At 34.8% G+C, this 12448-nt stretch overlaps 2 protein-coding genes across 3 annotated transcripts in view; both read right to left on the bottom strand.

Annotated features, from left to right (window-relative positions):
- The window catches only part of LOC141454476 (centaurin-gamma-1A-like), a 215356-nt gene that overhangs the window by 101777 nt on the left and 101131 nt on the right, over positions 1 to 12448 (bottom strand). The gene's annotated exons all lie outside the window — the stretch shown is intronic.
- Positions 2185 to 12448, bottom strand: part of LOC141454479 (centaurin-gamma-1A-like) — a 120248-nt gene continuing 109984 nt past the window's right edge. The window contains exon 2 of the mRNA XM_074128740.1: positions 2185 to 5018. Within this exon, the coding sequence (XP_073984841.1) occupies positions 5008 to 5018 (11 nt within the window). The 3' untranslated portion in view covers positions 2185 to 5007. The remainder of the gene's footprint in view (positions 5019 to 12448) is intronic.

The following is a 12448-nucleotide window of genomic DNA, read 5'->3' as shown; positions in this document are numbered from 1 at the left end:
AAAAATAAATAAATGCGCTTATACGAAGTTTAATGGAAAATTGTTGGGGGAAAAAAAAAAATGGCGGCAATAAATAAGCGCTCTATAATAGCGGCAATAATAGTAGCGCCGAATAATATAATATAAAACAAAAACTATCTGTAATTTTGAGTTATGTTTAAACCATTAAAGTAGTTAGGTTACCAACAGATAGACAAATACATCTATCATTTTGTAAAACCTCTTTTTCGTGTTAAGGGAGCAAAATTAAAACATCCAAGTTGTACGTCCAGATCCACTAAACCCACCATAAAAAGTACACGATTAGTTAACTTTAATCGTAACCATAAACCACTTATTAGTTATATTCAAAAAAAATGTCACGTTGACATTAGTACAAGTCTGAACATGCCAAATTGCTTACATTTGTAAAAAAAAAAAAAAAAAAAAAAAAAGACTCGTGCAGTAAATTTACGGCTGGTCAGGTCAACCACTGAAGTAAGCTGTCAATATCTACACTACAGTGAACAGTTCTCCAACAGCAAGCAGCTGGTTACAGCACCTTGTGTGTGAAAGAGGACGGCGTCAGCTGATCTCAAGACAATGTGCTACAGCTGAAGAAAGGTGCTCAAGAAAAAAGCGCTCTTGTTTGGAGATTGCTGTACTTTTATGTTTTTGAAAGAGAAAGCTATTCTATTATATTTCTGGATTAGCGTTACTAGTGGATTACGTCTCGCAATTCCCATAGCTGTTAAGTTATTGGTTAAGTCTTACTGTTCTAATTGAATTAAATAACAGGAGGAAAGTCGGTTTTTTTTTTTTTTTTTAAGGTTCTGCCAGGATGAAGAGGAAACGGCGCTGCCAATGTCCGTGAATGCGAGGAACCTAGGCTCAATGTTTAGCTCTTCACAGAAGGAAAATTACTCAGAAGCCTTTTGCCTGAATCTTATGTCTAATTAAACTGGACCAAAAAAGGGTGCTCCAACTAGTGAGTACCACCACAGGATCTCTGGGGGTCGAAGTGGTGTCAACTTTCTGGGTCCAAAAAATCAAGTTTATCAAGTCCCATAATTGGGGTTCCCTTTTAAAGGGTTGGTGGTAATTCCGTTAGATTTCCTTAAATTGGGTACGGTACATATGTTTTTACAAATAGTAGGGTGAAGGGACCAGTAATTGACTGCTTAAGAAAAAATTCGAGTTTAAGATAGAATAACTTCCGTTATTTTGGCTCCAGGTGTAGGTTATAAAATTGTACCGCTCCAGTAGGATGTATTCTATTTTATTAATATTTTAAAAGCAGTAAATTCGATCTTTATGTCAACCAAAAATGATTTTATTTGTAAGTATGCCAATGACCCAGTAATTGACATACCGAATTTTCGGTGGAACCAGTGTTTGACATGGGGTGGGACCAGTAATTGACATACAAATATATTCATGAAACGACATAAGGTATGCATTCAAAATCACTTTTAAATCTAAATAAATCACTTGAATCACCTAAATCATTTTTTCAATTGGATTTATAACAAAAATCGGTCTTATTCATAATTAATTACAATCAGTTTTTAAATAGGCAAACCTAAATAATCTAATATTTTTTCAACCTTACCCTTTTTTATGCAGCTTTTGACGATCAACCCTTACACAACTGTACTACCGGTAACATCACAAACATCACAAAGTCACCAACTCTCCACGTATGTTTGATTTCGCACCTGGTACTTCTCTTGAGGGAGCTTCATTTTTCCTCTGGCCGTTTTCTTTGATGGAATTCTATGGTTCAGCCATTTCCTCCCTTTCTTCTTTGTCATGTGGCTAGGACCCAAAACTGAGGGAGAATGAGAGATTTTCCAACTCCGTTACGTGGGCGTCGTTTTTATTAGTCACGTAGGCCTCGGAAGCTGTTCGGCGATCACGACTATTCCAGTTTGTTGTTCATACATTGTTGTTCTCTACAGAATAATCATTCTGCATGCCCTCTTGAAATAAGGCGTACATTTGCTAATTCATTAATTTAAACATATTTTGTTGGAAGTTTTACTATTTATTTTATGTTGCCGATATTTTTTATCAATGATTTTATTTTACAATGTATTGAATTTTTAATTATAATAAAATTTACCAACCTATCTTATCATTTTCCCAGGAAGTCAATTACTAGTCTCAAACAAAAAAGCTGTAGGACTAGTAATTGCCATACATGTCAATTACTGGGCAGATTGCCGTTTCAAGGACCAGTGATTGACAGCCCCATTTTAATCCTCAATGCTTCTTATAATTAAAAAAAAAACTACATAAATGAAATCTACAAGTAATACTAATTATAACAGAACATTGATAACCACACGAATATATGAACAAATAAACGAAAAATAAGAAAAAAGAAAAATTATTTTCTTATCAATCCTCCTTAGCAACGGCTTGTTTTTCCCTTGATTTTGAACTTTTAACACAAATAACCTTCCACTGATACCAAGGAACCTTCCAATAATTAATATTTTTCTGGAACTGCTGCCCAAAGGCTTCTCAATAACGAAATTGAAAGAATCACCACTAAAAACGGCTCATATCCCTTATAATACCAGTTTATTTCTGGTATGTCAATTACTGGTGCCCAGTCAATTACTGGTCCCTTCACCCTAAGTTATTAAAAGCAAAATAAAACCTGTTTTTTTATTTGAGAAAAATGTAAATCAACCAAAAAATGTTAATTATTTTCTTCTAATTATAGAATAATTTTAGATAATTAGTTTAAACTCTTCCTTTTAAAAGAACTAGACTCAATTGACAATCCAAAATAAAGGATAATACACCAGCCATAAAATTTATAAAATAATTGCATCAACACTAACATGGATGTTTATGGAAACTAGAATAACCTTTTGGGGGGGGGTATTTTGAGGCGGAAACAGTATATGAAGGTTTCAGACTTTTATTTAAACCAGGGGTGAGCAACCTTTTTAATCAATGGGCCAATTTAAATTTTTATTTTTATTGGCGAGCCGCACATAGATTAACTCTTATTAATAATTTACGAAACTTCGTACGAAACGCATCGCGTCCGTATTGCATGTTTGAACAAGTCACTGACAAGTGTGTATCTCGTCACAAAAAAATCGCGCAGACGCGGCGCGTTCGTATTGAATGTTTAAATACGTCGTCGACAAGTAACTCGCCATAAAAAAATATTTCGGTCTAGTATTTACTACCATTTTATTATAATTAATTTTATAACAATATATTGATGGGAGAAAGTCGATAAAATAAATTCAATTTTAGAAATGCTTGGCGGGCCGCGTGTTGCTCATCCTTGATTTAAACCATTTTCCCCAGGAAAATTCAATTAGGGCCACCTCAGTGAGAAGGTGGTTAGGATTTCCTCTCTAAAGTGCTATTAGTGTACATTGCATAGTCTTGCACATAGTTTAATATTAATGCAATATGAAACTAAATTTTCATACACGAAGGAGATTGGCTGTCCAGAATAGCTTCTTTAGGATAATGATTTTTCAGGTTTTATATCGCTAAAAGCTTTGCAATAAAGTAGACGCCCAAAGAAGATTGTTTTGAAACAGTTACGTTTTAGTGAACGTGGTAGTTAAAATTATCGAATAAGCACAGAGTGCGCGTAAATTGAGATATTCGGGAAGATAAATTTGCTTGTTACAAACAGTACTATTTTTAATGATACTGGTTGAAAAATTACAAACTTGGGGCTTGTTAGAAGGGGAAGAAAAATACAAAAAAGGAATATATATATAGATGAAGCAGTATAGGATAAAAACTAGATCATGAATGGGATGTTAGAAATCAGAATAGGGTGTGCAAAGATAAGCAAGAGGATGGAGGGGAAAAAGAATTTTTTGAAGGGTGTAGGAAACAGAAGAAAGGGTGTTCTTGTTAGGGGTGACGCAATAAGGAAATGAACAGAGAAGATGGAGTAAAAGGACGGCTCTTGTATTTCGTGAGGGGAGACACAGGAAGGGGGATTCTGGGGCACAAACATGTTGCCCCTTTTTTTTTTTGTTGTTGTTGTACCTGCGGCCTACAGTTAAAAACTTTCAAAAAGCCATTGCAAGTACAACCCCTGGGCAGATAGACCACCGTCTTAATAGTCTATCTTCCACTTCTACTTACAGGCGACCTGTAATCTAAAATATTATAAAGACTAAATTATATAATACGGACACTTTACTGAGAATAAATGCCTAACCTACCTTATAGAGGAAGGAGGGGGATACCTGTCATAGAAGTCACACCATACCACCATAATTATGACTGTCATAAGATTAATTTTACAGGTGGATTAGGTGATTACAGGGTATCAGGTTCAATGGTTTTGTAGTTCCCACTTTCAGAACTGGAATAGCCAGAAATTTGCACACTGTAGCTACTCCAACTGCTGACTCTTAATAAGTCAAAATTTTGCACGTCTTGACTAACTTTTAAATAAATCGAAATTTTTAGGAGCAAAATTGTTTTCAAAATTGTCTGAACATTTCTGACATTTCTAGACATTGTTCTCTCCATAGCTGAAACTGTCTTTCATCGGACAATGAGGTTCCTAGAAATAGGAAATCAATGGATGGGTTCAGCACTGTTCAGTGCACTAATTAATGAGATAGTGCTTTTCCGGACCGTTTTTCGTATTCAATTAAAATGGTAACAGTTTTTTAATTTTGATTTAGAACAGAAATTCTCAAGAACTTCAAGAAGTGGGCAAACGTAGCCCTCTGGGGATATCAGGAAGTGATATGATGTGAAAATATCACATTTTTAAAGTTTTTGGTTCTCTAGTGAGAGCAAGTAAGAAGATTATTATTTTTAAAGTATGTTTGTCGTTCTAGAATCATTCTTTAAAATCAAATTTAACAGAAAGCACTTCCAACTAAAGCAGTCATTATCTGAATAGGCGATTTAACTATTAATTTTACTAAGATTCGAATAACTACTAAATATTGTTCTATCAACGTTAATCAAGATAATAATTAAGTATAAACTTACTTTCTGAACGTGATAATGGAATCATCTCTTACCTGAAACAAATTATATTAATAATTAATAAATAATTAAGAAAATTAATATTAATTTTGGTTTATGTTAGAAGTTTTTTCAAGCACCAGTTAATTATCGTATAGAATCAGCATCAAGTGAAAGAAGTCTGAAACACACTTGCAAGAGTTCATTTTGGGAAGTAACGAGCGTAGCAGCGAGCGAGCACCCATACTGGAAGGAATAAACAGTTCTTTAAATCATTCAATTACAGTAGTCTCTCAGAAATCCGGATCGGCTTAGTCCGGACTCTCGGTAGTCCGGATCGATGATCTTGAATTTAAAGAAATAAAATTTCTTGGAAATAAAAATGACAAAACGTTGATTTGATATAAGGTAACTTATATGCATGGCACGCAAATAACCCACATTATATAAATGTTATGTACAGTAGTTTGCATCGTCGGGCACTCTGTGTTTCAGTAAAATTGACGAGGCAGTTCAATGAAATCGATGGAGGGGAGTTTAAAAACGAAGAATAAAGTGGAAAAATAAAATGTTCTTTCACTGTTAATTACAGTACAACTGTACAATATAATACAGAACAGCAGCTTACTGTTAATAAACGTTGACACATACAGTATTGTCATAATTGTTCGCCATAAAGACGGAACTCATCAGTCATACTAACCTCGGGAAATCCGGATTTCGAAAAATCCGCCACAAAAGTCCGAATTTCTGAGAGTCTACTGTATCGTGAATACTTGATTAGTAAAGCAAAGTAATGTAATTGCCTATTTTTTCAGGCAGGCTTTACGTCCAACTACCAAATTAGGTGGTCATGGACGGAGGCGACTTAGCAAACATACTATACTGTAAATTTCTCATATTAACCATTAAATAAAATCCAAGGCCTAAGACCGGGGAATCGAACCCAGTACCACACAATACATATTAGTTTTGCAGGTCTCGCCTCTAACCGCTCGGTCTTAAATATATGCCCCGGATATCGATACTTTGTCCGCGTACGGATCCCCTCTTTTGAGACTTCCTTCACAAATGGGTGTATTATTTAAAGAATGCCGGAAAAATTATTATACATCGATATATCATAACATGAATGTAAATATTAGAGTCAATCATTTTCTGTGCTCTCAGATAAAAGAAAAAATTATATCCCTATTTATCATAATCAAAACATAAACAAGCGGGAAAGATGATGGATTGGTTTGGGCGGGAAGTTTCACTTTCTGCCCCCTAGGACAAAGGTAAGTATAATAGAATTATGATTGACAGGCGGCCACTGCTTCTAAAAATACATAATTTGATATTAAGGGTGAACATGGTACTATATATATGGTTGGGGCCATGTAGCATGGTTCGGTGAACAGTAAAGTCCAAACTGATCTTGATTAACATGAAATGTCGCTTTCTGCGTTAGGGACCTTTTTTGCTCTCTTCTTTTATTCTTTTTGCTCGCATTATTCTCGTGAGAATGTTTGTTAATTATATATAGGTTAGGACCTGTAAAGCTAACTAGTTGTGTTTCAATAGAATTCTAAGATGCAATGTTTATAAAAATAAAAAAAAATACTAGGTCTTGAAAGAGAGTTGTACGGAGGATTTTTGCAAGCAAGGGTAGCTGTTTAATGTGAACTATATTAACTAAACCAGCGTTTCCCAACCTGTAGTACGCGTACCACCAGTGGAGTTGCTGGTTGGTGTAAAATAAATAATCAGTAATGGTGGACATAAAAAATTAAATCATAAAAATATCCTAGAAACGTTTATTCCTGTCCCAAGATATACGAGAAAATATAATAGCACATTTAAAAGGATTTAAATTGTCTTTCATGGAGTATTTTCCAAAACCCGAAAACACAAATGATAATTGGCTTTCGAACCCCTTCTAGTATTAGAATTGTTCATTAGAATGCTTATATAACAAACCTAATATTTCTATAATAAAATAGGGAACATTTGTACTTAACTGATTTAAATAAAGTAAATAACATTATGTTTAATATATTTTGGAATTCTCAAAATTTATTACAAAATGTTGGTCAATATTTTAGATAAATTCATTTTTCTTTTTCAAGTTATAAGAATTTTTTCTGAAATAAAATTGGGGTGGCCCTTATGTTATTAAAATAAAATTAAAATCAGTATAGTATAGTAAAGTAATCGCCTATTTTTTCAGGCGGGTCTTAACGTCCAACTACCAAATAGGTGTCGTAGAAGGAGGCGACTAGCAAACATACGAGGGTCGTTTGAAAAGTCCGTGCAAAGTATGAGAGATAGCACTACTGGCGCGTATCGAGGTTATGTTTAGTTAGTAGCATCTCTTGGAAGAACACATACCAAGTTTCAGCCAGATCGGTCTATTTCTTTGTGTTTGGCATTCGTTTGAATCGAGGAAGTCGAGTGATTTTCAAAAAATGGACGAAAAAGAATTTGTGTGTTGATTAAACACTACTTTATGAAAAGCAAAACGCCTCAGGAGACTAAAGAGAAGCTTGATAAACATTATGGTGACTCTGCACCTTCGATTAGAACAGTTTATAAGTGGTTTCAAAATTTTCGGAGTGGCCATATGGGCACAAGTGACGCTGAACGTTCTGGACGCCTAGTTGAGGTTACTACTCCAGAAATCATTGATAAAATCCATGATATGGTGATGGATGACAGAAGAGTGAAGGTGCGTGAGATTGCTAGTGCTGTGGGCATCTCGAATGAACGGGTACATAATATTTTGCATCAACATTTGGACATGACAAAGCTATCCGCAAGATGGGTGCCGCGATTGCTCACGCTTGACCAAAAACGAAATCGTGTGAAGTGTTGCAAGGACGGTTTGCAGCTGTTCCAGAAGAATCCGCAGGACTTTAAGCGTCGTTTCGTCACTGTGTATGAAACATGGATACATCACTACACTCCTGAGACCAAAGAACAATCTAAACAATGGGTTACCAAGGGGGAATCTGCGCCAAAAAAGGCGAAGACCGTTCCTTCGGCCGGAAAGATTATGGCGACTGTCTTTTGGGATTCGCAAGGAATAATCCTCATCGACTATCTGGAAAAGGGTAAAACTATTACAGGTGCATATTATTCATCGTTATTGGACCGTTTGAAAACCGAGCTGCAAGAAAAACGCCCACGATTGGCCCACAAAAAAGTCCTTTTCCATCACGACAACGCACCAGCTCACACCTCAGCAGTTGTGGTCGCAAAATTAATGGAAATAGGGTCCCAACTCGTTTCACATCCCCCCTATTCTCCAGACTTGGCTCCCTCGGACTACTATTTGTTCCCCAATATGAAGAAATGGCTGGCGGGAAAAAGATTTTATTCAAACGAGGAGGTGATTGCAGAAACGAATGGCTATTTTTCAGACTTGGACAAATCCTATTATTCGGAAGGGATCAACAAACTAGAGCAGTGTTGGACGAAGTTTATAAGCCTAAAAGGAGACTATGTTGAAAAATAAAAAAGGTTTACCCCAAAAAATTAAGTAGTTTTTATTTTTGCACGGACTTTTCAAACGACCCTCGTACTTTACTGTAAATTTCTTTTATTAACCATTAAATAAAATCCAAGGCCTATGACCGGGGAATTGAACCCAGTACCACAATACATATTAGCTTCGCAGTTCTCACTTAAAATCAGTAATGTAATTTTGTACAATCAAACCCAAAGATCATTGTTTAATCTGAAATATGAACGAGCCGGAAACATGAATTGTTTATCAGCTGCCCAGTCTATAAAAATTTTAGAATCCCACTCCATATAAACAAATATAATAATCCTAGAGAAGAACTTTGTAAATTAATTAATAATTTTGAAGAGAAAAATATGTACGCAATTTTTAATTGTTTAAAAATAGGTTTAAAACTAAGATCTTACACTTTACTTTAAAAAAAGGTTTAAAACTAAGATCTTACACTTTACAAAGTTTATAAAGTGTACATGAACTCCTTTGTAACAGGTAATAATAACACAATACCCTCGGAATAACAAAGTTCACGAAATACAATCATTTTTACGAAGTGGCACAATTTAGCATGATTGTACTACCAAGTGGTACACAAGCCAAAAAAGGTTGGGAAACGCTGCTATAAACTATATTTTGGAAAAAAAAAAACCACTTATGTTTTAATTACATAATTTAAAATTAGTACTTCATTTGAAAAGACAAGTTTTGGGGTCCTTAAAGACCAAAAAACATGTGAAAATTCATCCTTTTGTTTTAATCCACGGTAAAAAATATTATTAACAATCATTTTATTATTATCTTAAGTATGTACTTCTTAACAGAATAAATGTTGGTGGTATCATAAATTAGTTCAGGGATGTGATTGGTGAAGCTGCCACAGCGGAGCCAATAGCATTCTCCGGGAAATATGGTTTAATTCTAAGAGTGTAGTAATTCTAGAATTCATGCTTTCCCACAGAATAATAAAATAATTGAACCAATTATTCCCCCCAAAAAATGATTTAAATAAATGACATAACGTAGGAGCCATTTTATGCAAAAATAAAACTCAGATTTCTGTACTGTTAAAGTTTTTAATTCTTGCTGATTGTTTTTTCTCAATTATTTGAAATACATCCAATGATATTTTAGAGACTTTTTAAATATATTAGCAATTTCTGGATACTGGAATTGGTTGGACTTGCCACTAGAGTGTAATTTTCAGTGTAATTTATGGACTTAACACGTACTACAATTACAAATAGACAAACTGGCATTCCGGAAGTACACGTTTGCTGAATAAACTGATCTAGTTTAAAGCTTCCTTCTCCCATCCTTTTGAAAATCACTAAACTATTCGTGCGAATTCGGACCATATTTTCAATTTTAATTCACGTCCAAGATTACTGATACCAATTTTTTTTATTTTATTTATCCTTTTAATGAAATTTACACCTGTACCTACAGGGTACAATAAGTAAATGTGAGAAGTGTATAAATAAATAGCGTGGCAGACGTGAATGACGGTCATCCAGTGATGGCCGCCATTAGTCACCCAGTTGGTCATGGGACCGTCTTCGAGGATTGGAGAGAGACAAGTTTGCAGCTAAAGGGTTGGGATGAAGTGAGAGTTTTTGATGAAAATTGTTATATCGAATTTTGGCAAGTTCTCGGAGATGAGTGGAATTTGGAGATCTGTATGGATTGTGTGGTTGCTAACATAGAATGGAGCGGCGGAGTATTTTGGATTGGAGTGTTTGCACAGTCTATTGATGTAGGATTTTTTAGCTGTTCCTTAGAGTTCGAGTCCGTAAGTCCATATTAGTGTGAGAAGAGCTGTATAGAGTCGTCGTTTGTTCTGTAGTGAGAGATTTGAGCGTTTGTCGAGTAGTCTGGCTAGAAGTTTGTATCGTTTGTTTAGTTCGGTACGTTTAAGTCTCGTATGGGGGTTCCAGGTAAGTCTCTTGTCTAGATACATTCCAAGATACCAATATAGAAACTAAAATTGTAGATAGTTAAACTAGTTAATTGTTTCTGTGAGAGGATTAATTTTTAAATACTAAAATCAACTAAAAATTTAATAATAATGAAATACTAGAATGTTGTAGCCCGTCCTCGTTGCGATAAATATTGGTAAGTAATAACAATAAAGGTAATGAATATAAATTCTTCGCAAAAATGAATAAGACATAAAAGATATTACTTCTTTCATCGTCATGTATGAAGGTAATGTAATGAAACAGATGAAGCGATGAAATAATACGTAATTCATAGATTTAATATATAATTGTTTTGACATAATACAGTATAAAATCATTGGGCGTATCCAGCAGTAATAGTAAGCAATACGACCAGTCTTAGAACTGAAGTACTGCAGGCTGAACAATGCTATCACCTGGAGTAAAAGAGATACCCCTCCAATAAGATAGTCAGCAGTCTGACAAACGACCTAGCACCACAATACAAGGTACTATCTTTTTCGTACTGTAGTAAGAAGGGCACTAGAAATTATTGCCTCTTTTCTTGGGTCCCTAGAAATCAAATCTTCTAATTCCCACTATAAATTGTAGTAATGGTACAACTGTGAAATTGTCATCTAAAAATGATTTCTTATCTTAAACAACAACAGGTAAAAGCAACAATAGATATTGGAGAAAGAGAGAAGAGAGATATGGACCATCCCTATCTTAAAAGAAGATGCATGGCAATGGGGAGATACTCGTAGATAGTAAATAAGGGTCTCTATGAGATCAAGTTAAGTGTGAAGCCGCAAACACAGAATATACAGGGTGACCAGAGTTATATGCTCCACCCACTTTTTTTTTAAACGGCGGGAAATTTCGAAAAAATAAAAAACACGTAGGTATTTAATAATTTTTAGTCTAGTTTATTTTCAGTGATTGACCCATTTTTTTAAACCCTTGTATCTCGAGATACAGCATCCAACTTTTGTTTTTCAAATGGAACGTTATAATTTTTGTTGCATATTTTTGTAGTATTCTAACTCCTAAAAACAACAAAAAATTTTTTTTTGAAATCGGTTAGGTTTTTCAAAAGTTATGGTAATTTAAAATATGAAAAACAAATTTCAGTTTTTTGTTAAAATTACGTTATTTTTTTTTTAAGAATCTGTTCAAACTGGGCACAATCAACGGATAGGCAAGCCAAAACTCTGGGACTCCCACGCTTTGCTTGTAGCAGCACTTATCGTGGCGAAGTTAAGATCTAGGCAGGCTAGATTCGACGTTCAGGTTGTTTTTTCTACAAACGTTTGGTGTGGAGTTTTAGGAAATCAACTAATCGGCCCATACTTCTACAGAGAGAACTTAACTGGTGCAAGGTATCCAACTTTTTTTTAAGAGACATTTTTCCAGTTCTGCTTGAAGATGTTCATCTACAATGACGGCTAGATATGTATTTTCAACCATGATGGTTGCCCGGCACATAATGCGAGAGTGGTTCGAGGATACCTGGGACAGAAATTTCTATGAAAAGTGCCTAGGGACTCATTGTCCCATCCAATGGCCACCTCGATCTCCGGACTTAACCCAAATGGACTATTTTTTGTGGGGATACCTAAAAAAAAATGAAGTGTAAAGTATCCTTAATCCCGTGGCTTCAGTCGATGATCTGAAACGTCGAATAACTCTAGCCTGCCTAGATCTTGACTTCGCCACCGGAAGTGCTGCTACAAGCAAAGCGTGGGAGTCCAGAGCCTGTCCGTTAATAGTGCCCAGTTTGAACAGATTATTTTTAAAAAAAATAACATAATTTTGACAATAAACGGAAATTTGTTTTTCATATTTTAAATTACCATAACTTTTGAAAAACCTAACCGATTTCAAAAAAATTTTTTTTGTAGTTTTTAGAAGCTCAAATACTACAAAAATATGCAACAAAAAATATAACGTTCCATTTGAAAAACAAAAGTTGGATACTGTATCTCGAGATACAAGGGTTTAAAAAATGGGTCAATCACTGAAAATAAACTAGACTAAAAAT

This window comes from Rhodnius prolixus, unplaced genomic scaffold (genome assembly GCF_049639745.1).
Source record: "Rhodnius prolixus isolate KJV_2025 unplaced genomic scaffold, Rpr scaffold_9, whole genome shotgun sequence".
In the NCBI taxonomy this organism is placed as follows: domain Eukaryota; kingdom Metazoa; phylum Arthropoda; class Insecta; order Hemiptera; family Reduviidae; genus Rhodnius; species Rhodnius prolixus.
Note: the sequence above shows the minus strand (reverse complement) of the source record. Positions and strands in the feature narration are given on the sequence as shown.